We start from the raw sequence: 25919 nt of genomic DNA on the forward strand, positions 1-25919 counted from the left end.
CCCTCTTCCCTTCTTCCCTTCCCTCTTCCCTTCCCTTCTCTCTTCCCTTCCCTCTTCCCTTACTGTCCCTCTTCTCTTCCCTTCTCCCTTCTCTTCCTTTCCCTCTTCTCTTCATTTTTCCCTTCCCTCTTTCCTCTTCTATCCTCTGCCCCTTCCTTTCCTGCCCCCCCAGCCTGGGGATCACCTTCCCTGATCCCTGATCTCCCTAATCCATGCTGATCCCACTGATCCCATTATTCTCACCCATCACCTGCACACACAGCCCCTGTGGGGCGCTGGGAGGGTGAGGGGGCTCCCCCAGCCATGTGAAATCTCCAGTGAGGGCACTGTGCTCCAAACCTCAGGATCTGGCCCTTGTCCAAAGTCCCTCTCCAGCTCTCCTGGAGCACCTTTAGGCACTGGAAGGGGCTCCAAGGTCTCCATGGAGCCTTCCCTTCTCCAGGCTGAACAATCTTTTCCCAGAAACTCTAAGGCTGTTGGTGTTTGGAACCAAAGATTCCCTGGAGAGATGTACCTACACCCCAAACTGCCCACATGGGTACCAACAGCTCAAAGTCTCCCAGATCCCAGCATCTGATGTGGCTGCAAGGAAGGGAACACACCTCCCTTGGCCCTGTCAGAGGAGAGAGTGGCCTCACCTGATCATGGAGGCTATTTGGGCTTTGTAGCCAGTGCCACTGCCCTCTCCTGGGAAGGGAGGCTGCCAGGAAGGGCCATGGGTATACAAATGTCACTGGGAGGCTGGATCTAAAAGGTTGTTTGCTCCCAGCTTGCAGTTAGGTTTGGGAGTGGCTTGCAGGATTGGGAACACAGCTCGAGCTGGGCTGTGCCACATCCCACCCTCTGAAAACTGCAGACTCCAAGGATGATGCCCAGGCAGGACTCATGTCACTCACTCACAGTCCTGCAGCTTCCTCCTGTGGAAAGGGACACGGGCTCCCAAATCCACACACCCAGGACTTGACAGAATGAGGGGAATCAGCCTCAAGTTGTGCCAGAGGACCTTTACATTAAATATTAGGAAAGCTTTTATCATGGAAAGGGCTCTAAAGCTCTGGGACAGACTGCCAAGGGATGTAATAGAGTCACCATGCCTGGAAGTGTTCAAATAAACATGTGGATGTGGCACTTGAGGACATATTTTAGTGGTGAACACGGTAGTGCTGGGTTGGTGGTTGCACTTAATCATGTTAAAGGTCTTTTCCAAACTTAACAATTTAATGCTTTTATCTGGAAGAGCCCAGCAGCTTTGCTGGGGCAAAGAAGGGATTTGGGGCTTTATTTTTTGCCCCCCTTGCCCTTCGCCTTCTTCAGCTTCTTCAGCTTTGCCTTGAAGAAGGACCGCACCACGTAGCCTCTCCAGGCGGCCTGGATGCGGGTGGCAGCACGATTCCTCCTGGCTTGCTCCTGCAATTCCTCCTCCTCCTTCTGCTTAAGCATCTTGCGCTCCTCCTCAATCTGGGAATACTCCTGGAGCAGCAGAGCGTGTTTCTCCATCAGCTGGGCCAGCTGGGCCTTCTCCTCAGTGTAGACAGCGTGAATCGCCTCGAATGTGGCCTGGCAGGTACAGCAGTTGAGCTCCTCCCTGTACACCCCCAAGGGTCCTGAAACCCACCCCAAACCCGTGCAGGACCACGACAGGGAGCTGAGCTGAGCTTTTCCAAAGGGATTCAAAAAGAAGGCATGTGCCCAGTACCCAGGGAATTTCATGAGATGCCGGGTCCCAGTATCTTCATGTTCTTCTGAAAAATCCTCCCACAATGGAATATTTGAGAACAGTGGGGGGGGGAGGTCTGCCTTGACAAATTCTACCCCAAACCTGCTCCTGCCTCCCCACAGACAGGAAACCAAAATAATCCCATTATTAAACACCTGACATGGGGAATCATTCCTTACAATTAGCAGCAGCTTTCAGGCCCCTCCCTGCATTTTGGAGTCCAGCAGCTTTTATCCATCCCCATAAATAGTGCAGGAACAGGGAAGCCACCAGGGCCTTCCCAGAGGTGAGGTTTGGGAGTACTCATATGACCCTCAGGCTGTTATGGCTCAGTTGGGTGCAGGCTGTTGGGTTCCTTAGCACCCAGCACATCTCTAAAGGATCCAGCAGGAACAGGAGCAGGATTTGGGCACCAGATAGAGCCATGAGGATTGAGGATGGGAGCAAACCTGAAAAACCTGTTCCCTGGCATGTGGTGGATGTGCCTGAAAGAACGTGGCAACCCATAGGTCCCCAAACACTGTATGATTTAGTAGTGGATGTAGCTTTTCCTAAAACCAAAGGAGCAGAGAACTCCTGGACACATAAGCAGGACAAAGATCCCTTTCCTGCAGTTCATCTGGATGGAGATCTGTCTGTCACTTCCATGGCCTCCTGGGTAAGAGCCACATGTCCATTTGGACAGGAATCTACCTGAGCAAATTCCCTCATGGCAGAGCAAAGCAGTTTAGAGCCAATACCTGTTTTGCTGCCATGTCTGTGTCGTATTTCTGGATCCAGTTCTCAATTTCCTCCTCCGTTCTGCACTTCCTCTGAAACACAAAACAAGATCAGATCCCTGCAGGCACCTGGGGCCTGAGTGAGAAGGATCCTGAGTGAGAAAGCAGGGAAGCTTTGAGCCCCAGCATCACTGTAGCTGTGTATAACACCCCGTCCCTGGAACAGGCTTCCTTCAGCTGACATATGTGGTTTGCCCTGGTTTGAGGATTCTCCTGGGACATTCCCTGAGGCCCAGAGGGCTTTATTTGGTTGACAGCATGGAGCTGGGGGGTTGAACAGCACCTGAAAGGTGCTTTCTGCAGGATGAAATGAATGTATCCTATGGAATGCGGTAAGTCATCGACAAACTGGAGAAACTACCCTAAAATAGAAGGAATAAAGAACTGCAAAGCATGAACACAGGACAGAAAGTACTCAGAAGATGCTTTTTTAAAAGAAGAGATATTTCTGGCTGTAGAACAGTTTAGCAGTGGCTATACTGCTGTGCAAGCAGTTATGGGCAGTTTATCCCCAACTGCTGTATCCGTGCTCTGTGGAATCATTCCTGGTCCATCTCAGGTGCCACATGATTTCGTACGTGACACTGCCCCAGGAAGCCCCAAGGGCTCCCAGGCCATCACAGGGTCACACCTCAGCTAATTAGACCACAAGTATAACCTTGTACTTGTACACGAGTACAACTTGTACTTGCTGAGGAAAGGAGGCCTCTGTGGTCAATAAATGCGTCTTCCTGAGTGCTGGAATGAGCTGAGCACTCTTCAACAAGCCCTGCTGTGCTCTGCAGCCTCAGGGACTGCCTGACACTGCCCAGGGAGGTGTAAATGGGTAGATTTTGGGTTTTGTACTGTGGCTCTAACTTGGTTTTGGTGCTTTGTCAGTGCCCAGCCCTGTTGCCAAGTCATACTGCATCACCCAAAGCAAGAGTGAGGGATACCCCCATCACCAGCCTGGGCTGTCCTGCCCATGGGGGGCTGTGATGGTTTGAGGGAATATCCAGGAGGATCAAAATGAGGAGGGAAACTTTTTCCAGTTCTAGATTCTGTGTCACCAGAGTGTTCTCCTCAGGACAGAGCTGTTGCTCCAGAGGCCTGAGCCTGCCTTGTGCTCCTGTTTCCTCCTCCTGTATCTGCTCAGCACTGGGGGGGGAAGGACCTTGGGGTACTGCTGTGTTTGGGGCTGGACATGCCTCGCCCATGTGTCCTGGCACCCAGAACCCTCCATGCCCTGGGCTGATCCCCCAGCAGGGGCAGCAGGGCAGGGGGGATTCTGCCCCTCTGCCCCCTCAGCTGAGACCCCCCTGCAGAGCTGCTCCAGCCCTGGGGAACAGCACAGGGAGGACGTGGAGCTGCAGGAGAGAGTCCAGAGGAGGCCACAGAGGTGCTCCAAGGGCTGGAGCCCCTCTGCTCTGGAGCCAGGGTGGGAGAGCTGGGGGGGTTCACCTGGAGAAGAGAAGCTCCAGGGAGAGCTGAGAGCCCCTTGCAGGGCCTGAAGGGGCTCCAGGAGAGCTGGAGAGGGACTGGGGACAAGGGATGGAGGGACAGGACACAGGGAATGGCTTCCCACTGCCAGAGGGCAGGGATAGATGGGGTATTGGGAAGGAATTGTTGGCTGGGAGGGTGGGGAGGCCCTGGCACAGGTTGCCCAGAGAAGCTGTGGCTGCCACTGGATCCCTGGAAGTGTCCAAGGCCAGGTTGGACGGGGCTTGGAGCAACCTGGGCTAGTGGAAGGTGTCCCTGCCCGTGGCAGAGGGTGGGACTGGATGGGTTTAAGGTCCCTTCCAACCCAAACCATTCTGGGGTGATTCTATGAAATCACATTTACCCTCATTCAACACCACCCGAGTCCTTGGCTTATCTCTTCAGCAACATGCCAAGCAGAGCAGGAACTGCTGAGCCCTCAACATCGGCCACATTCTATCTTGAACACTAAATCAACTCTAAAAGATGCCTTTCTATCAAGCCAATATTGTGTTTGCTCTGCTCACCCTACACCAGATCCCGTGTTTCTCCACCACCCCTCACCTGTCCTGCTCCAGCCTTGCTGCCCTGCACTCTGCCCACCCACAGCCATGTCACAGCTTCATGGGAAGGTGCTCCCAGAGCTGAGGCAGGAGCAGGACCTGTGACAGGCTCTGTCCCTGCTGTCACTGCAGGGCTGCTTTCCACTGGAATCAGCAGAGCATGAGGACAGAGCGGGTGTACTCTGACAAACACCATGTGCATCCTGCCAGGAACGAGCAGGGACCAAGGAATCCCTTGCAGCAGACAGCAGGCAGAGCTGACAGCTCTGCAAACAGGTTTAAATCTCCTGTCCCAGGGCTCTTCTCCCCTTTACCTTCCTGAGAAGCAGCTCTGAGGCTCGATGCTCCTCTACCAGGGCACTGAACTGCACTCGCAGGCGCTGCACGTCCTCCTGCAGCCTGGCACACCTGCCCTGGGCGGCTTTCGCCTCCTCTTCTTGCTGTTTTGCCCCTTCCTTCTTCATCTGCTGGATCTCAGCTTTGCGGTCCTTGGCCAGATTTTCCATGGTGGTTTTGAGGTCTTCAATCATTTTGTCCTTCCTGTCCATCTAGAGCCAGAAAACAAGAGGATATCATTGGGAAATGCCAGTGAGGCATAAGGTGGGCAAGAGAAAAAAGACCTGGCAAAGATGGAGGAGATCCAAGAAGAGACCCTTAGGTGCCTGCTCAGGTAACACCAAGGACCTGCCACTGCTGGCTGAGGAAAGAGTTAGATTTACACAGGAACTTTGGAAACCTCCTCCCTTGCTCCTCTGGGACCCCGTTAGTAAAGGTAGAGAGTGAACAAACCACCCCAAGCCTCACTGGCACTGCCACCTGAGGAACAGCCAAAAGCAGATTCCCTGGAGCGAGCCCGTGCCTCCCTTGAGAGCTGGATCAGGCTCCGAGTGACTGTCTGGGGAAATCCCCAGCTGGGATCAGTGAAACAGATTTATCCACGATGCCCTGGCCAAGCCGCCAAGTTGCACATAAAAATCTCAAGTGTCTCAATTCCCAGATCTCCAAGGAGCAGAGGGAATGGGGAAAGCAGGCTCTTGGCTCTGCCAGCACCATCCAGTGCAACGAGCACAGGACAAAACCTCCCTCGCTGACCCCTCTTGCAGGGAGAAGAATGAGGAGCACATGTAGAAAACAGAGAATTGTTGTCAGGAGCTCAGGGCTTGGATGCTTGGCACAGTCCACAGGCTTGGAAAGTGCCTGGGAAGTGCCCAGTCGTTCATCTGCACCTCAGCTGCAGATAAAATTAAAAATTGATGTAATTCATATAATCACTGATTAATCACAAATGCTCCAAGGCAGCTATTAGAGTTAGGAGTCACAGAAATGTTGGTTTTAAGCAAGAGTGAAGACAGGGCAGACATTAAAAATGGATTTTAATCAGAGCAATCTCTCCCTGGAATGACTTTTCATTCTTTCATGAGCAGGAATGAAGCAGCTGGCACTGTCACCCTGCCAGGACACCACCACAGCAATTTGTGTCTGTCCTGCAGCTCCTCTGGAACTTGTCTCGTTCAAGTTGGCTGGTGAGAACAGGTTCAAAACATGCCAAATTCAAGTTTTAAAAAAAAATCAAGTGTGCAATAAGCATCCTTATTCTATTTTCCAATAAAAATAGTATCTTTAAGTTTAAGATCTGGTTTAGAAATGATTTCTGGAACTTGCTCTTTCAGAACTGCAATAAAGGGGTCAGTTTTTAGTTACCAAAGTTTTGTTCCAGTAACACTTTGCGGGAAAATATTCCCACAAGATCATACCTCCTCCTTTCGAGTCTGGATTCCTGCTGCCAGCTCTGCCTGTAGAGCTGTGATCACTTCAGTGTTTTGCTCAGCCTTGAGGGACATTTCTTCCACGAACTGAATCTTTTCTCGCTCTTCAGCAGGACTGGTCAGGAGCTTCTCCAGCATGAAATCCCTGAACTCCGCAAAGGCTTTGATAAACGCATCAGCTGGTGATGCTCTCACCTGGACTTGATATTTCAGTCCCTGGCAAAGCAAAGGGTTGGCCAGAAGGAGCCTCAGGATGTGTCTAAGAGAACATTTCAGGTGTTGCTCCCTGGCTCTCATGGTCTCCTGTGCTCCAGGGCTGGCGAGCAGGTGCTGCATTTCATTTGAAAGCTTTTGGTGCTCCAACAGGCTGGCTGTGATCTCAGGTCCCAGCATCCTAGCAAACCTCTCCAGGGAGCCAGTGATCCGTGGGATCAACCTGGTCATCTCCAGCTTGGTAATGGTCTCATCCAAGACAGTCAGGATTCTTTCCGTCTCTGCGCTATCAGGCTTTAGCTGACGTGGCTCCAACACCCCCATGGCACCTAAGGGGGTCGTTGCCTTCTCTGGAGTTGCCATGTCCTTCACCAGAGTTCTTTGCTTCACGATGATGCTTGGAATGCAGCTGGATTCCCTGTTGCCATGGATTCAACCTGTGGGCTGAGTGGTTTGAAGTCTAGAAGGGACACAGCTCTCACACAAGGTGAGACTCTCAAAGAACATCAAGGTCCCTGTGCTGCCACTGTCACTTAAATCTTCCTTCTTGGATGTTCTGTCTAAGAGAAAATCATGGTGACAGTATTAGGGAAACAAGGTAATGTAGAAAAATGTGTGAGTTTCAGATGACACTGGAGTTCTCCCTGGGTGTGGGCATGGGGTCAGGACATGCAGTTGTGGGTCAGAGATGGTCTCTGTCCCAGAGAGGCTGTTGAATGCCCACAATAAGGCAATAATATTCCCTTAACAATAATTTCCTGGCCTCGAAGGGTGGTGGGAGGAAAGTTCCCAATTGCTTCTGAGGAGCAGCTGAACCACAGCAGCACAGTCTACAGCTCTTGTAGGGCCCTGTGCCCATCTTGGAAGGGTGGGCAGGGTTCCCAGTAGGAAACCTCTACGCTTCAGGCCTGGCACTGCCAGAAGGTGGGAGGGGAATCTGGAGGGAAAGGGCCAACAGGAGGGGACAGGGAGGGAACATGGAGGGGGCAGGGGGCACCGGAGTGTGGGAGGCTGACAGGGAGCGAAGGGTCCCCTGGGTGTGGGTCTGGGGCAGCAGGGGGACCCAGGGACCCCGGGGCGTCACCCCCGGGGGGTGACTCCCGGGGGGGAGCATCCCCCGTGTGAGGGGCGGGCGGCTCGGGGGCCGGGGCCGGGAGGATCCGGGGGGGGCTGTGGGACAGCGGCCCTAGGGCATCCCTGGGTGGAGGGGGTGTCTTAGGCGCCCGTTACTGGGGGATGCCGGCCCCCGACGGCCTGCAGCGCACTCAGTCACGACTCCGACCCCGACCCCGATCCCGATCCCGATCCCGATCCCGATCCCGATCCCGATCCCGATCCCGATCCCTGCCTCAATCCCGGTCCCGATCCCGCTCCCACCCGCCGCCAGCGCCTCACGTTGCCAGGCGACCGAGGGGGCGGGGTCTCTCCGGACAGCCTATGGTGAGAGGCGTTTGCCCCGCCCCTTGCGGCCCCGCCCCTCAGCGGCGCCCATCGCTTGATTGACAGGACCGCTGTCCAATGAGAAGCCCCGCGGCGGTGACCTGCCAGGGGGCGGGGTGGCTGTCATGGCGGCCGCGGGCGCTGTGAGGGCAGCGGGGAGGGGGACAAGAGGCAGCGCGTCCGCTTCGTGCTACCCAGGCCTGTGTTCCTGAGAGCACGACGAATAACCTCAAAAACAAACTTCATCCCCTGGAGGTCAAATCTGCCAGGCGCGGGTCAGCCCAGTGGGTGTCCAGGAGCCCCGAGGGGTCCGTTTTGAATCACCAGACACATCCGAGTTCCCCTAAACCGGACCGTTAACGTGACTGGTTTTGCAGCGTTCAGGGCCATAAAAGTGGTAATGAGCCTCAGCTGATTAGGATGCTGATGTTGTTTAGGCGCAATTAATTGGTTATCCGTGAATTAATTAGCGAGCCCTGCAAGGCAGCTGCTGGCCCTCGAGCGCTGCACAGCGGCCGTGCCCTCGCCCTCTGCCCAGGCAGCGACACGGGTGCCCTCGGGACAGGAGGGATTTGATTTCCAGCGGGAAACTTGGCAAAACGCTGAGTACCAGGGCAGCTCCCGGTAATGGCAGCTGTGTCCTTGGGGCAGGAGCCGGCAGGGAGTCTTGTCCCGGGGCTCAGCCTTCCCTGGCCTGAGCATTCCCTTTATTTTGGCGTGGCGTGTCGGAGCTCGTGAATAAAACTGCAGCGCTGGGGCTGTGCCACTGCTCCAGCACGTCACACGTTATTAACTTTCCCTACGCAAAGCAAACAAGGGTCTGGTGATGGGAGATGCAGTGGGACCACCAGGGCTGGGGTTTAGGGCCTGGCACTGGTGAGGATGGAGGAGAGGACACCCACGGAGGGGCCAGGCTTGCCCAGGTCTGTGCCTTCCCAAACTGCTCGGGACCGTGGATCAGAGCAGGCCTCTGTTGGCTCTGGGGTGCTGGGCTGGACATAGAATCACAGAATCATTAAGGCTGGAAAAGCCCTCTGAGACCATCGAGTCCAACCATCCCCCAGCACTGCCAAGGCCACCACTGACCCACGTCCCCAAGTGCCACATCCACAGGGCTTTTAAATCCCTCCAGGGATGGGGACTCCACCACTGCCCTGGGCTTGACAGACCTTTCAGTGAAGACATTTTCCCTAATATCCAGCCTAAACCGTGGCACAGCTTGAAGTCATTTCCTCTTGTCCTAAAACAGGGTGCAAGAGGCCACATGCCCTGAAGACATTTTGGCAATTAAATCCATCATGAAAAGACTGTCTTTTTCTTTTCAAAGTTGAGGAGTGTCTTGATTGCTTCGTTTGAAATGGGCCACTGCTCTCCAAGAACTGCAGACCTGGTCTTCCTTACGGCCATGACCTGGAGATGGGATCAGTTGCCCAGTGACTGTCACCAGTCCCCTGTGTCCTGGTGCACACAGCCTGCTCAAGGGACAGCAAGTCCTTGGGATGTACAGGAAGGGAGGAGGAAAAGGGTGGAGCCATGGGTCTCATCCAAACCTCCTCTAAAGTAGGGAAGACTGTGGATCACTGCTGCTCCCTCCTGGATCTGAGTAATTACAGACATTCCCATCCTTCAGGCAGAGATGGAGGTGATGACACAAGTCCAGAGCAGCCTGACTCGTCCTGCAGCTTCACACACCACTCCAGGCCAGCAGCAGCTCTTGCACCAGGAAGGAAACCAGGTCGATTTGGGAGGTGGGTGAAACACCACTGAACCTGCGTCAATCCCACCTCATCCAGGATGTAGGAAAACCTCAGAACCATCCTCAAACAATTCCCTGCACCCAAAGCCACCAGACTGCATCACTGCCCAGAGCCAGAAGTGCCCGAGAATCCAAATTATGTGGGACATATCTGAGCAAGGAAGGGAGAGCCAGGAGAACTCTGGGTGCAGGTACAACCCGGGCACAGCGTCCCCCACGGTTTGAGTCTGGCTTTGTTCTGGCACAAGGGCCTTGTGACAGACACCTGAGCACCAGAGACCACCCTGGCCCCAGCTGGGCTTTCCCCCACCATCCAAACCCCTCTCCAGGTGCTGGATCCTGCTCATCTGTGGCAAAGGGAAGCACAGACTGTGGGACCCAACCAGCTTGAAAGGCCCTGATCCACCCCAGCTTGGCTTGCCCCTATAATTCCCTCTTCCTGCTGCCACCCGTGCTTGGGACAGGGGGAGGGACAGCAGGGAGGGGATGATTTAAACCGATTGTGCAATGATGGGGAAAGAGCAGAAGCACACAATGAAGCCTTGCTGCAGCCAACAGCACCACAACCTGTCACTGCAGGGACAGTCCCTCCTGCCACCGTCCTCTGGCTGCAGCCTTGCCTCGCACTCTGCTGGGAATGTGGAGCTCTGGCATCACACCAAGCCCTGGAGGAATCCACAGGGCTGACTGATCCCTGACCACATTCCACCTGCAGCTCCTGGTGCTGTTCACTCATTCCCGTGTTGTGCCGTCAGTGGGGTGATGTGCTTCTCATCCATATAGTGAGCAGTTGGGAAGGATTCTGCACTCCTCTGGCCCCCAGAGCCTGTGAGAAAGACTCAGGAAGGGCATAGAGAATCCAGGGAGTCCCTGCCGTATGGAACTTGCTGAAGAGACGAGTGTGGTGGGGTTTTAGTGTAAGCTCTGAGCAAACGGACTCAAAAGGGGCAGCCCAATTGGATATTGGGCTGGAGGTGCTGGGCTGGACGTGGGAGCACCGGGCTGGAGCTGGGTGGCAGGAGCAGGAGGGCAGAGGAACATGGGCTCACGCAGAAGCATCTCTGCAGCCAGCTGTGGGCAGCTCTGGGAAAGGAAAATCTCCCTGGATGTGTCAGGGCACTGAGACCAGAGTGTGTGAGTTTGGTCAGGCCAATCGTCAAATCCTGAATTAAGTTTTGGGCCCCTCACGACAAGACAGACATTGAAGGGCTGGAGCATGTCCAGGGAAGAGAATGGAGCTGGGAAAGGGGCTGGGGCAACAGGAGCAGCTGAGGGAGCTGGGGGGGCTCAGCCTGGAGCAAAGGAGGCTCAGGGGGGACCTTCTGGCTCTACAACTCCCTGACAGGAGGGGGGAGCGGGGGGGGGGGGTCGGGCTCTGCTCCCAGGGAACAAGGGACAGGAGGAGAGGGAGCGGCCTCAAGCTGTGCCAGGGGAGGGTCAGATTGGATATTGGGATATTTCTTCCTGGAAAGGGTGGTCAGTCATTGGAACAGCTGCCCAGGGCAGGGGTGGAGTCCCCATCCCTGGAGGGATTTCAAGGCCGTGGATGTGGCACTTGGGGACATAGTCAGTGATGGCCTTGGCAGTGCTGAGGGCACAGTTGGACTTCATGATCTCAGAGGGATTTCCCAGCCTTAAAGATTCTGTGATTCTATAGTTCTATTTAAGTCACAACCTCCAGTCTCCCAGGCAAATTCCAGCTGCTTCCTTGCTGTGCCGAGTGGGAACACCCAGGGCTGGATTAGCCCAGAGACCCACCCCCTGCAGAACCAGGTCCAGGGGACTGCCAACACCCACAGCCTGCCCTGGGGAACAGCTCAACTCCAACAGCTCCAGGGGCTTCCAGGCCGTGGGGCTGGGGAGGTGGTGAGGACAGGGCAAAGGGGGCCAGGCATCACCTCAGGCCTGGGGCTCTTTGTGCCAGGGGTGCTGCTGCGTGCCAGGACTGATTCCTGCCGTGGGAACACTGGGATCAAGGACAGCACTGAGCTGGGGGACTGGAGAAACTGGTGACTGGCTTCTCCCAGCACGGGGAGGATGGGGAGGAGCCCAGAGGGGCTGAGCTCTGTGAGCTCCACACAGAGGAGCTCTGTTAGAGCCCCACAGCCCCTCTGCTTCCATGGCAAGGGGAAGACACATCCCTGTTCCCTTCAGGGTGCAGCTGCATCCCAGGAACTGCCTGGGGCCCCCCATGGTGCTCAGGGTGTGTTTTGGAGGATGGATGGATGGTGGATGGATGGATGGATGGGTGGGTGGATGGATGGATGGATGGATGGGTGGATGGATGGTGGATGGATGGGTGGATGGTGGATGGATGGATGGATGGGTGGATGGATGGTGGATGGATGGGTGGATGGATGGATGGATGGGTGGATGGATGGTGGATGGATGGATGGATGGATGGTGGATGGATGGGTGGATGGTGGATGGATGGATGGATGGGTGGATGGATGGATGGGTGGATGGATGGATGGATGGTGGATGGATGGGTGGATGGGTGGATGGATGGATGGATGGGTGGATGGTGGATGGATGGTGGATGGATGGGTGGATGGATGCAGTTGTTACCATAGCAATAGGGATGAACTGCACAGCAGAGCCAACATGAACCCACCTGAGTTGAGAGGTTGATGGAGGGGGGACAAAGCCAAGGACTCTGGAATCAGAAAATGGGGAGACAAGGAAAGAGCAGCCAGTCTCTGCTTCTCCTAGCACAAGAACTGGGGACATGCAGTGAATCTGTCCAGATTGTAGGTTTACAACAACCTAAGGGTGCTGGTTTTTCACATTCCATTATTAAACACCAAGACTTTGCTTCAGGATGCTGTGGAGGCTGGATATGTACAGGAGAGTCCAAAGGCCATGGAGGGAGTCCAAAGGTCAGGCTGGTGGGGGATGGAGGGGAATAGGTGGGCTGGGGGACCCTGGTGGGCTTTTTGCTGGATGAGCAGAGAAGTGTTCGAACAGCAGCTGAAGCCCTGTGTAGTAACACATGAATGGCCACCAAATCCACTCTCTCACTTGGTTTTAAACCAGTCCTTTTCTCACAGCATCTTCCCACAAGGAAAACCTCAGGGGTGGCCAGCACAGGTCAGCCACCCCTGAGTGACAACCTCCAGCTCCTCTCTAAAAACTTGTGGCAGGATTTGCTTGTTGGCATTTTGTTATTATTCACCTCAACACATCTCTGCTTGGGTGTCAGTGCTGCTCAAAAAGTGGTGGAGGTGGACACCATCCTGCCACTGGTGCCAGCATGATCAGAGATGTTCCCTGTCTGTCCTGTCCAGCAGCTGTCACAGTGAAGCACAGAATGGTTTGGGTTGGAAGGGACCTTAAAGATCATCCAGTTCCTTGTGGTGAACAGCAGATCCCCATTTTCCTGGACAAACCCAACAGGCAAAAGCTGAGGTCAAGAAGAGGAGAGGACAGTGTGCAGGGCAGATTTATCCCAGCTGGGAGGAGGACAGACAACAAGAAGGTGGTGCCTTAAATACTCAAGAAAAGCAAGACTTGATAGACCTGTGGTTTGAAGCCAATGTAGGTGCCAAATCCTTGTTTTCTATGCACAATTTTCAGAGTCTTTCAGCACCTGAATCATGTCTGTGGAGAGATTAGGGAAAAATTTTATTTCTTTAAAAAAATAGTCTTACAGTAAATGGAGAATTCATTGTCAAGGCCTGATGGCTCCCAGTTTTTGAGCACTGGAGTGTGACTCGCCTGTGCTGTCCTGGAGTCTGAGCTATGCCTTTCCCATCAGTCATGAGATTTCTCTTCAGAATTCCAGCTGAGGGACACAGCTTGAAGGTACTGAGCATTTTTCAATCCAGTGAAGAAAAAACTTGAGCATGTGACAGCAACCTTCCAAGATCCAATTATTCCCTCAAGGCCGCTGGGAAGCATAAAAAATTAGCAACTTCATTTCAAGGAGAAAAGGTTTATGTTATGAAACCTCAACATTGTGATGGGGACTGGAAAATCAGGCCACAGAATCGTGGGATCTCCTGAGCTGGAAAGGACCCACAAGGATCATCCAGTCCAACCCCTGGCCCTGCACAGACACCCCAACAATCCCACTCTGTCCCTGAGAGCATTGTCCAAACACTCCCTGAGCTCTGGCAGCCTTGGGGCCGTGCCCACTGCCCTGGGGTAGTTCAGTGCCCGACCAGCCTCAAGGCACGAGCCAGGAAAAGCTCCATCCCTTTCACAAAGGAAAACAGTCTTTGGAGAGGTATTTCATTCCTGCAGCTGCCACCGCTCCCTTCCCAGCCCGGGGCTCTCCAACCACCACATCCTCACGGATTTACAAGGGCAGCAACACCAGACAGGGGGAGGGATTGTGCTGATTTATTGCTGTAACGGGAGCGTTAACTTCCTAAAATTCCAGCGGGTTGGAAGCCGTGGCCGGAACCGGGGCACAGCCTGCAGGAGGAGCTCTCTAGACACGTCTCTTGCTCTTTTTTTTGTCGGCAGCAGCCGCTGATTTCTTGGGCTTCGCTTCAGCCGCCGACGAAGGACGGGCGGGACGGGCGGGCACCTTCCCACTCCTGCGATCGAACACTTCCAGGGATTTTTTAAACTGTTCCTCTGCCTTCTTTTTCCACTCCGTCTTTCTCTCCTGGTCTTTCAAAAACTGCTGCTGTAGCTGTTTGTGGAGACTTTTAGTCTTCTTTTTGGCCTCTTCAAATTGTTTTACCTTTGTGAAAGCAAACGTAAGACCTGAGAGCCGCTGTCCTACCATGAAATGAAGGATTCCAAAGTGATGCTTGTCTTCAGGAAGAGACACATCCCACCATATCCCTCAGTATGGCCAAGGAAAAAGCCTCAGTATGTGTAATCACAGAACCCCAGAATTGTTTGGTTTAGAAGGGATCTTAAAACCCATCTCCTCCCACCCCCTGCCATGGGCGGGAACACCTTCCACCAGCCCAGGTTGCTCCAAGCCCTGTCCAACCTGGCCTTGGACACTTCCAGGGATTCAGGGGCAGCCACAGCTTCTCTGGGCAACCTGTGCCAGGGCCTCAACACCCTCACAGGGAAGAACTTCTTCCCAATATCCCATCTAAACCTACTTTCTCCCAGGATATCTTAGGAACAACATCTGAGTCCGGGTTAAGCCCATGGCAAACAATGCCTGTAGCTCATTCCAAACCACAGGTGACTTGGAGATAGGATACAGCATCTGTGTCCAGAGGTCAGGATGGAGGCTCAACCATTCATGTCAAAGGTGGCCCAAATCCAAGAGCTACCTCCTCCTGACCATTGGAGGGAGCCTTGGCACCCCTATCCTGATGCTGAAGACCTAAAGGCCCCTTTGTGCCAGAGGGGGCCCCAAACCCCATCCCAGGGGGGCAGCACCAGCAGGGCCTGGAGGGGTCAGGGGGAGAGGAGAGCCTCACCTTCTCCTCCAGGAGCAGCTGCTCGTGGACAGTGGAGCTGGGCAGGACACTGTCCGGGTCAAGGTCCCAGTCCCCAGGGCTGCTCTGGGTGAGAAGGGCTTCGTGTCAGAGAGCGGGGGTGCATTGGGGGCTCAGCCACGGCCCACAGGCCTGCTCACAGCCCCTGAGCGGGAGGGTCCCTCAGCCCAGTGTGGGGTCCCCCAGCCTCAGGACGGTGTGAGGGTCCCCCAGCCCAGGGAGAGGGTTCCCCAGTCCCACATGAAGGTCCCCAGCCCAGGATGATCTGAGGGTCCCCCAGCCCCAGGACAGTGTGAGGGTCCCCCAGCCCCGCACCGGGGCCCCTCGAACCGCCGGCTCTGGGGCGGTGGGAAGAAGGTGACGCGAGGCCCTGTCCTGCCCTGCTCCTCCATGACCCGCTGGCCTCGCCGTTGGTGGTCAGTGGTTGCCACGGTGACATTGGCACCCACTGGACCAGCACCATCATCAACGGCTACCTGAAGGTGGTGACCTCCCTCTGTCCCCACATGGAGCACCCCTGTGTCCCCGTGAGGGACACCCCCAGCCCCTGCATCTCCAGCTGTCGGGCTCCAGGGCACCCGGGATCCACAGCATGGGGACACACAGGGTGAGCAGGACCCCACTGGCTGTGTGGCCTGAGGGAGCACCACTCCATGTCCCTGATGGGCACAGAGTCACAGAAACACAGAGTCATGGAATGGATTGGGTGGGAAGGGATCTTATAGCCCATCCAGTCTCACCCCCTGCTATGGGCAGGGACACCTCCCACTAGCCCAGGTTGCTCCAAGCCCCGTCCAACCTGACCTTGGACACTTCCAGGGATCCAGGGGCAGCCACAGCTTCTCTGGGCAACCTGGGCCAGGGCCTCCCCACCCTCACAGGGAAGAATCTCTTCTCAATATCCCATCTAAACCTACTTTCCTTCAGTTTGAAGTCGTTCCTTTTTGTCCTGTCACTCGAGGCCCTTGTCAGTAGTCTCTGTCCATCTCTCTTGGAGGCTCCTTCTCAGGTACTGGAAGGCCACAAAATCACCCTGAAGCCTTCTCTTTTCCAGGCTGAACAATCTCAATTCTCCCAGCATTTCCTCACAACAGAGCTGCTCCATCCCTCTAGTCTCCATGGCCTCCTGTGGACTCTCTCCAGCAGCTCCACGTCCTCCCTGTGCTGTTCCCCAGGGCTGGAGCAGCTCTGCAGGGAGGTCTCACCCGAGGGGGCAGAGGGGCAGAATCTCCCCTGCCCTGCTACCCACGCTGAGGGATCAGCCCAGGACATGGTTGGTTTTCTCCAGGGTCGAATCCTGCCATCCCCTGACACAGCCCAACAGCAGCTCCTGGGGCGGGGACACGACCAGCACAAACTTCAGCATCCGCAGGCTCCGGGGGCTCAGCTCTCCGGCAGGGATGGTGCCCCGGGGTTGTGGAAATGAAGCAGGAGTAATGCAGCTGCTCCGAGTACAACAAGCTGGTGTGACCTCTTGGCAGGAAATCCAGGGAAAACCAGCAGCAGAGTGCAGGGGGTTTGAGATACACCAGCGATGGAGAATCTTGCTATAAATAAAATCACCCCAGTTTTCACATCTCATTTATTCCAGGGCCCTGACAGGGACTCTGAGACCACCACGTGCTCGGGGAGTGTTGTTTTATTCCAGAACAAACTGTGCTGCTGAGGCAGGACAGCAACTTGCTGTGAGTCAGGATACTTGGAGTGTCACCAACAGCTGTTTTTCCTTACTGAGATAGAGCTTTGGGTTTTGAGGCAGCAACCCAGAGTCCCATCATCTGTGGTATTCCAGAGAGGGAATGGAGAGCACAGGCAGCATCTCTGACTGGGAGAGACCCAAAGATGTCCTGATCATTCCTTCCCCCAGTCTGATTGCCCAAAGGCTTTTTCAGGAGGTGCCTTGGCCTCCCTTGGGAGATCCATGGTTATTGTCCCTGCCCATAGCAGGGCATTGGAATGAGACAATCTTTAAGGTCCCTTCCAACCCAAACCATTCCACAATTCTATGATTTGGGTGAGCTGCTCGTGAAGAATCCCATTCCCTGGTGGTCTGGGAAGCCAGGATGGGAGCAATCCAAGGAAGTGCACTGTCAGTGGGAATCCTTGCACGAAGTCATCGTGCCACTGTGAACCAGAATCCTCATCTGGTCACACTCTGGCATCGCTCACACCAACCCATCTGTTAATTCTGGTTTCAGCTGGAGGGGGTCCCACAGCCCCAGCTGAGGGGAGGGAGTGGGGCCAGGTGGGGGGTCAGGCTCTGCTCCCAGGGAACAAGGGACAGGATGAGAGGGAACGGCCTCCAGCTGTGCCAGGGGAGGGTAACGTTGGATATTGGGAAAATTTGTTCACTGAAAGGGCTGTCCAGCTGTGGCACAGCTGCCCAGGGCAGAGGTGGAGTCCCCATCCCTGAAAGGATTTCAAAGCCATGTGGATGTGGCACCTGGGGACATGGGTCAGTGGTGGCCTTGGCAGTGCTGGGAGAACATCTGGCCTCAATGGTCTTAGAGGGCTTTTCCAACCTTAACAATTCCATGATTCTCTGATTCTATGACTTTAAAAATGTCTTCGAGCTCCTGTGATTTCATCTTCTAGAAATTTGGTGACTCGACCAACAGCCTGTTCAGCATGGGGAAGGAGCCTGGGACATGGAGAGTGAGCAGTGAAGCCACCAGTGAAGCCCCCCTGCCCCAAAATGGTTAAGGGAACATTCTAGAGAGATTTTGTGGGTGCTGGAGCAGAGAATGTGGTGCTTGAAGGCTCATCCTGTCCATCTCCTGGCCTCCAGCTGGGCTTAAGCAGCTTCAAGCATCCTCAGATCTCTGCCCCCCCTGAGCTGGGCTGTCCAGCCAGGAAAAATGCAATCTTCCATCTACCCTAAAAAAGGTTTTGTCGTAATTTCACCTCTGGAGCCACAACAGTCCCTGACACAGTTTTAGGACTGTGATGTGGATGGTTTAAGAGTACAGCCCAGCATATCCCAGAAGGATATTATTTCCTGGCTCAGGCTCCCCAGATTAGCGTTTGTCCCTGCTGCCTCCCACTGCAGATCCCAAATCCCACCCTGCCAATGCAGTGAGCTCCCAACAGGCAGCAGTTAATCCCTGTCCTGAAACAGAGATAATTTCCACCCTGTGCTCCCAGGCACACAGTAAATCCACCTGGATTTCCTCTCCCCTGCTCCTGCACCAAGGGCTCACAGCACCATCCTGGCACATTCCATTGCTGCCTCCAAGGAAGGTTCAGCAGTGGTTTAGAAGCAGATCCAAGAGAAACTACCTGGCTGGATCTCATCACTGAACTGTCCCATTGGATTTAAATTCTCCCAGCTCAGAGTTCCATGCTTCACCTGGAGCTCCTTGCTGGAGAGGGACTTGGGACAAGGGATGGAGGGACAGGACAAGGGGGAACGGCTTCCCACTGCCAGACAGCAGGATTGGATGGGATATGGGGAGGAAATCCTTCCCAGTGAGGGTGGTGAGGCCCTGGCACAGGTTGCCCAGAGAAGCTGTGGCTGCCCCTGGATCCCTGGAAGTGTCCAAGGCCAGGTCAGATGGGGCTTGGAGCATCCTGGGCTAGCGGAAGGTGTCCCTGCCCATAACAAGGGGTGGGACTGGATGGGCTTTAAGGTCCTTTCCAACCCAAACCATCCTGGGATTCCATAATTCTGTGATTCCTTGCCAGCCAGCACCTCCAAGCATATGGAGGTGCCACCATTCCTGCTGTCACCGCTCAGAGCTGTCACCCCTCCTCAGGAGGGTCACCCCTCCCCATGCTCACATGAGGACTGTGCCCTTCATTCCCTGCTGGGCTGGTCCTGCCCCGTGCCAGGGGCTGCTCTCCAGAAAGGGGTCCCATCTGCTCCCCTTCCACAAAGCCCCCAGGGCTGGGATGCCTTTCCCTCATCCAGCTCGGCCGGAGCAGTGCTGGACTCAGCACATGGGCAGCTGCTGCCAGTGGGAAACCCAATCCTTCCCGGGGCCTGGCCGGAGCGCAGGGATGACACTGGGCTGAGATCACGGCCCAAAATACCCAGAGAGAGGGTCACCTCACCTGGCCAGCCCTCCTGCCACTGCCCTCCATGGGCAGCACAACTCCTAGTCCCACCAGGAATGCTGCCCATGGGACCCCCATGCCCAGCCCAGCTCCCTGGAGCAGTAGGGCACCAAGTAGAAATCAGTAGGAATCCAAGGTGGAAAAGGCAAAGCTGTGGATGGAGTCAGGATCTGGGTAGACCCAGTGCCAGCAAATGAGTCCAGGAGCTGGGATGGACAGGAATTCCCTGGGGAAGGGCTCCTGAGCCAGCGATGCCACAGATGGCTGGTTTGCAGGTCCCTCCACTCCTCCCAGAAAACCGAAAGGGCTTCCAACCCTCCCTGCTATGGAAAAGCCTCTGGAATGTGAGCCCAGAAAGTAAACAGGTTCCTGGCCAGCGCGGGGGCTGTTGGCTGATAACTGGGGGCCCTTTGTGTCCCTTTTGGGATGGGCACCACTCCAGCCGCACCTGAAGCACCTGCCAAAGGTGGCACCGGCCGTGGCACTCTGGCACACCCCGGAGAGCTGCCCTCCCGTCAGTGTGTGCTGGGAAGGAGCCGTTCCCCAGGTGCTGCTGGAAGTGGCCTCCAAACTCCTGCCCTGATAATGGAAACAAATCGCTGTTTGGGAAAGAGGGCGGGAGCGAGCAGGGATTTTCCAGGGGAAGAGGGTCGTGCTTGTGCGGTGGGGTGAGTCACCGGGCTGGAGGGGCCGGACTGGCGACACGTGGTGTGATTGTTGGGGCTGTCCTGAGCAGGGCCAGGAGTTGGATCGGATGATCCTTGTGGGTCCTTTCCAACTTCAGGATATTCCACGATTCCATGACTCAGGGAGCAGGATGCTCCAGTGCTGTGCCGGGGCAGGGCGAGGCTCCCAGCAGGACCAGCCCCGGACATGCGGTCAGTGACTCCTCTCCGTGTCACCACACCCTCCCGGGGGGTCCCAGTGCCAGCCCTGGGGCTGCCAAACCACAGCTGTCCCTGCACTGGAGCACAGAGCCCTCAGACACAGCGGCCACGGGGACATCCCGAGGCATTTCCATGCCTGTTTCCCATCCCTACACCGAGTGGTTCCTCCCTTCTTTCCCTCTCGGGCAGGAGATCACCGCGAGCCGAGGGTGGCATAAGACAAAAATAGAGCTTTATTTTGGGACAAGTGCAATCGGAGCTGGGTCCTTCAGCCCCGGCACGGAGACACGAGCGTGGCAATGGCCCCCACGGCCCCCGGCGGTGCCAGGGCACACACAGGGCTGTCCCTTTGCCATGGTGAGTGTGTGCAGTGCCACAGCCCAGCACCGTCCCACGCCTCAGCCTGGCACCGCCCTGGAGCGATGGTGGGTGGTCTGGGCTGTCCCCGTCCCCCCAGCCGGGCTCTCGCCATCTCTGCCACGGATACCAGTCTGTGCCAGCCACGGCACGCTGGGAGGGACGGGGACAGGGAGCTGTGGGGGCTGGAAGGGCACAGCTGGGACAAAGGTGACGCTGGCAGCACCACCGGCAGCCCCATGGGATTGTCACAACACGGTGGGGTTGGGGACAGGGGAGGGGACACGCACCTGCCCTGTCCTGGGCATCCTGTTTGGCCATGAGAACAGTGTCTACACACAGCCAGCGTCCACTCCAGCCAGCAGAGCTCAGTAGTGACACACACACGTGTGAACACACACACACACACACACACATATGAACACACACAGACAGACAGTTCTGTTTCCCCAGGCAGGACAGCAGCCGGATGCCCCGAGTCCTGTATCCAGAGTCGTTTATCCACAGCCACGTCCCTGAGCATTCCCAGCCTGCGTGTGCACACGGGGACATGTGGAGCCGGGGCACACAGCTGCACACACACACACACACACACACAGAGGTACCTGCACAGAGCCTGTGTGCACACCTGTACCTGCCTGACCCCCCCCCCAGAGCTGTGCACAGCAGCACACACGTGCCACACGCACGCAGAGCTGTGCACAAACTCACATATGTACAGTCTGTACCAACGCACACGTGCACGAGACCTGCCTGCACGTGCAGAGCCTTCACACAACACACGTGTGCACATCAACACACATGTGCTCACAGAGCTGTGCACACCAGCACACACCTGTGCACAGTGCCTTGCACATCAATGGGGATGTGCAGTGCAGAGCACCGTGCACCTCAGCACACGTGTGCACACAGAGCTGTGCAAACCCACAAACATGTACACAGAGCCATGCACACCAACACGTGTGCACAACACCGTGCACCTCAGCACATATGTGTGCACGCAGAGCTGTGCACACTGTCACATGTGCACACAAAGCCATGCACACTGACACACGTGTGCACAGCACCGTGCACCTCAGCACACGTGTGCACACAGAGCTGTGCAAACCCAAAACGTGTACACAGAGCCATGCACACCAACACGTGTGCACAGCACCGTGCACCTCAGCACACGTGTGCACAGAGCCGTGCAAACCACATGTACATACAACCATGCAGAGTAGGACACCCACTATGTACATGGTACCACGCACCTCAGCACACACGTGTGCACAGAGCTGTGCATGCCAGCACACCCATGTGCACAGTACCACACACACTAGCACACACATGTGCACAGCACTGTGTACATCAGCACACACATGTCCAGAGCTGTGCACAGCAGCACACACATGTGCAGAGTCACACACACTGGCACACACATGTGCACAGCACTGTGCACAGCAGCACACACATGTGCAGAGTCACACACACTGGCACACATGCGCACACTGGCAAACACGTGCTCACAGAGCTGTGCAAACAGCCACAGGTGTGTGCACAGAGCTGTGCAAACCAGCAAACACGTGCACAGAGCCACACACAGGTACGCACGTGCAGAGCACTGTGCACCTCAGCACTCCCGTGGGCACACAGAGCCAGGCACACTGGTACACACACGTGCAGAGTGGCACACACACTGGCACACACGTGTGCACGGTCACACCCACGTGCACAGCACTGTGCACCTCAGCACACATGTGGGCACACTGGCAAACCCGTGCGCCCAGCGTGTCACACACTGGCAGACACGTGCACAGTCACACACACATGCAGAGCGTCACACACACTGGCACACACGCGTGCCCAGCACGACACTCCTCAACACACACATACGTGCTCGCCGAGCCGAGCTCTGCAGCCCCCCTGCCCTCGCTCAGAGCCTCCCTCGCCCCCGCTCCACCCTCAGACCCCTACTCGTGGCGCGGGTGCCGCCGCGGCGCCCGCAGGGGCCAGCACGCGGCCAGGAGCTGGGGCTGGTGGTACAGCACCATCCCCGCCAGCGTCAGCGCCACGCCGGCGTAGCCCAGCGCGCCCAGCCGCGTGCCGAACAGCAGGCGGGACAGCAGCAGGTTGCCCACCACGGTGAGGCTGCCCAGGAGGTGCAGCGTGAGGGCGGAGGTGAGGGACAGGAGGCAGGACGTGGCCAGGTTGTAGAGGACGGAGCCCAGGCAGCTGAGCAGGACGCAGCCCCAGAGCGCGGCGTCGGGGCGCAGCACCCCCTGCCACGAGGGGCCCAGCTCCAGCGCCACGGCCGCCCCGAACAGCAGCACGAAGCTGGGCAGGGACGTCAGGCCGAGCAGGGACAGCGTGTCCAGATGGTCCTCCTGCAGCAGCACACCTGGGGGGACAGGGGACAGTCAGGGGGACGTGTGAGACAACCCAGGGGGACACCCAGCACCTGCAGTGGCACCCACCCAGCTGGGACACCCAGCACCTACAGGGACATTAACCCAGGGGGGACACTCAGCACCCACAGGGACACCCCCAGATGGGAACACCCACCAATATGGGTCCCTGCTCGCTGCCCAAGTAGTTAAGAAATCCCAAATGTCACTGGGAAGGGGGAAATGGAGGGGACAGTCCCTTCTGTGGGCTGGGGGTCCCCTGCCTTGGGGGGGTGTCCCCCACTTTGAGGGTCCCCTGTTTTGGAGGTGCCTTGGTTCAGAAGACACTCCAGTTCAGAACTTTCCCATTTTTGGGATTCCCTGGTTTTATGGGGTGCCCTGGTTCAGACAGTGTCTGGGTTCAGGGGTGTCCTGGTTTGGGGGTCAGGGTGCCACAGGACAGGGTTGGACAGGGCAGCTTCCCCAGCCTGTTTTGGAGCATTGTCCCCACGTCCCCCCTCTGGGTCATCTGGGGACAGTGGGGACAGCAGGCGCGACAGGGCTGGCTGCCACACACAGACATGCACAAGGGGCAGTGCTGTGTCCATGGGGGACAGAACAGCCCCCAGGCTCCCCAGGGCCACTGTCCATGTTCCATGGGGGTGACAAGGGGACAGGGCAGTGGCACGATGGGCAGGGGTGTCCCTTGGGGGGCCACAGCACCTCGGTACAGCCAAAGAGACCTCCAGGAGGGCACAGGGCCCCACAGCAGAGCCCGGCCCTGCAGTGCCCTGAGTCACAGGCTCCAGAGGAAATGCTCCCTTCCCAGCCAAAAACATCCTGGCTGGCTCCTCACTGCCACTTGCCAAGGACACCATGGCCCGGGTGGCACCAGAGTCCCTGGGAATGGGAGACTCACAGGGGTCCAGAGCCCACAGTGCTGGCAGGAAGCCCATGGGAATGGGGCAGGCTGGGTATCCCTGTGCCCCCCTATGGCCCCAAGACGTGGGACAGTGTCACCAGGAGCCAGCAGTGCCAGGGGACACCACAGGGACACCAATGGTGTCATCACTGAGGTCAAACTGAGGTCACATCACCTCAGGGCCAGGAGCATGACACAGCCTCAAGGGGGCAAGGGTGGCACTGGAGTAGCACTGGGGTGACACCAGGCACAGAGTGGGCAAGGGGTGGCACTGGGGTGACAGTAGGGTGGCACCAAGGCCAAGGAGGACAGCAAGTGGCAATGGGACTGGGATGGCATGGAACTGGCACTGGGGCGTGGGTGACACTGGGGGCCAGAGTGCCACCAGGGCTGGGGTGACAATGGAGTGGCACTGGGGCCAGGGTGGGCAGAGAGTGTCACCAGCACCACGGTGGCACTGGGGTGACACCAGTGACAGGGTGGGCAAGGGGTGGCACTAGGGTGGCACCAGGGACAGGGTGGGGCTGGGGTGGCACTGGGGTTGAGGTGACACTAGGATGACATCCAGTACAGGGTGGGGAGGGGGGTGGCACTGAGGTGATACCAGAGCCAGGGTGGGCAGCATGAGCGAGCAGGGAGCGTCCCCAGCCCCACGGTGACACCGGGGTGCCACCAGCCCGCCCGCGCACGAGGGGCCGCGCCAGAGGAGGACGCACATGCAGGACAGCGACAGGGACAGGTGGCACTTACTCTGCTGGATGGACTTGAGGGCGCGGAGCACGGTGGCGGCCAGCAGGAAGCCGCAGCCGGGCTGGGAGAAGCGGAGCCCGCCGGCGATGCTGCAGGCGGCCCCGGCACACACCGGACCCATGGCCCAGCACTGCAGCGGGTGCGGCCGCCGGCCCCCCAGCACCCCCAGCACCAGTGTCACCAGCGGCGTGGTGGTGGCCACGGCCTGGGCCACGTCCAGCTGCACGTAGCTCAGGCCCAGGTTGCCCAGGGCCACGCTGGTGCAGAAGGTGAGGCTGAGCAGGTAGATGCGGGCGCGGGGCCGCGGGGAGCGGGCACCCCGCGCCCAGCCCAGCGGGTACCCCACGGCCACCCCCGACAGCATGTGCAGCGAGGAGAGCAGCAGCGGGTATCGGAACCCGTGAGCAGCGAAGATCCACTTGTTGAGGCCGGCCATGGTGGTGCCGGTGCCCAGCCAGGCCAGCACGCTCAGGGTCAGCGGCAGCGCCCGGCCCGGCGGGGGCGGCCGCCCCCCGTCCGCCTGCCCCGGGTCGGGCTTCCAGGGCCGGAGGGTGCCCTCGCCCGCCGTGCTCATCGCGGCCTCATCGCCCCGCCGCGACCGCGGGCACATGGGCACCGGCCCCGCTGCCTCCGGCCGCCCCTCGCCGCTCTGCCCCGTCCTCCCGCGCCGCGCCGGGAGCCGCCGCACCCGGGCTGCGGCGGTGGCGGTGACCGGTCGCTCCGGCGGTGGCGGTGTCGCTGTCGGCGGTGTCCCCGCGCCCGGGGGCGGTGGCGGTGTCGCTGTCGGCGGTGTCCCCGCGCCCGGGGGCGGTGGCGGAGCTCAGCCCCGCGGTGCCGGAGCCATGTGCCGGGAGGAGGCGGCGGCGGCCGGGAACCAGCGCAAAGTTTGGTGATGGCGGGAGCGGAGGGCGGAGGCTCCTCCCCGTGAGGGCCCCGCGCGTCACGGCCGCCGGGCGGGGTTCGGGGGCACCGGGGGCACCGCGGGCACGCCCAGCGATCCGCCCGGTGCGGCGGGGCCCGCCGGGGACCTTCGGCCCCGCCGGGACAGCACAGCCGCCTCCCCGGGCCCCGCCCCAGACCCCGCCGCCCTCACGGAGCGACCGCCATCGCTGCCCCCGCCCCGCCCGCCCGGGAGCGTCACCGGCATCGCCCCTGAGCCCGAACCGCGGCGACATCCCCGACACCGCCCCCGGCCCCGCTCGCTTCCGTGCCCTGCCGTGATCTGGCGCCTTGGGTTAAACCCCAGGGGTGCCCCTCGCGCTGGGCGTGGCACTGGGGGCCCCGGGGGCTCAGTGGGCAGGGCCAGGGCCCCGCCAAGGCGTTACAGAGGAGGGTGATCCCAGCTGGCGCTTTCTGGGGATGAGCAGCCCTGACTCGGTCTCCCCAAATCTTTGCATATCCCAAAAATGCTTTGGACGCCCCAAAACCGGCTGCTCCCGGCACCTGCCTGTGCCATCCCTGAGAGGGACCAGGAC

General features: G+C 57.7%; 2 protein-coding genes across 4 annotated transcripts; both read right to left on the minus strand.

Annotated features, from left to right (window-relative positions):
* Positions 1-1190: 1190 nt before the first annotated feature.
* Positions 1191-7821, minus strand: IQCD (IQ motif containing D). The gene is given in 6 exon segments (XM_032705987.1): positions 1191-1557; positions 2458-2529; positions 4832-5065; positions 6272-6883; positions 6886-7056; positions 7785-7821. Coding segments are annotated over 5 exon segments (1236 nt in total). The 5' UTR covers positions 6925-7056; positions 7785-7821; the 3' UTR covers positions 1191-1278.
* Positions 7822-20259: 12438 nt separating this feature from the next.
* Positions 20260-25213, minus strand: SLC35E4 (solute carrier family 35 member E4). Of its 3 annotated transcripts, none has more exons than XR_004360191.1 (3): positions 24445-25213; positions 21558-22786; positions 20260-21480 (listed from the first exon to the last, which is right to left on the minus strand). XR_004360191.1 is itself a non-coding variant. In XM_032705990.1 (2 exons), the coding sequence occupies exons 1-2, from the start codon at positions 25052-25054 to the stop codon at positions 22359-22361; spliced, it is 1038 nt and encodes a 345-aa protein (XP_032561881.1). In that variant the 5' UTR covers positions 25055-25213; the 3' UTR covers positions 20260-22358. The 3 variants fall into 3 exon arrangements, 1 of the variants encoding a protein (XP_032561881.1); XR_004360192.1 differs by having other exon boundaries at positions 20260-21386; positions 21469-22786; XM_032705990.1 differs by having other exon boundaries at positions 20260-22786.
* Positions 25214-25919: the final 706 nt, after the last annotated feature.

This window comes from Chiroxiphia lanceolata, chromosome 18 (genome assembly GCF_009829145.1).
Source record: "Chiroxiphia lanceolata isolate bChiLan1 chromosome 18, bChiLan1.pri, whole genome shotgun sequence".
In the NCBI taxonomy this organism is placed as follows: Eukaryota; Metazoa; Chordata; class Aves; order Passeriformes; family Pipridae; genus Chiroxiphia; species Chiroxiphia lanceolata.

Coding starts and splice junctions, on each gene's coding strand:
- SLC35E4 (XM_032705990.1), bottom strand. CDS start 25,054: ATGTGCCCGCGGTCGCGGCGGGGCGATGAGGCCGCGATGAGCACGGCG. Junction 22,787..24,444: donor CCTCAAGTCCATCCAGCAGA/GTAAGTGCCACC, acceptor CTGTCCCCCCAG/GTGTGCTGCTGCAGGAGGAC.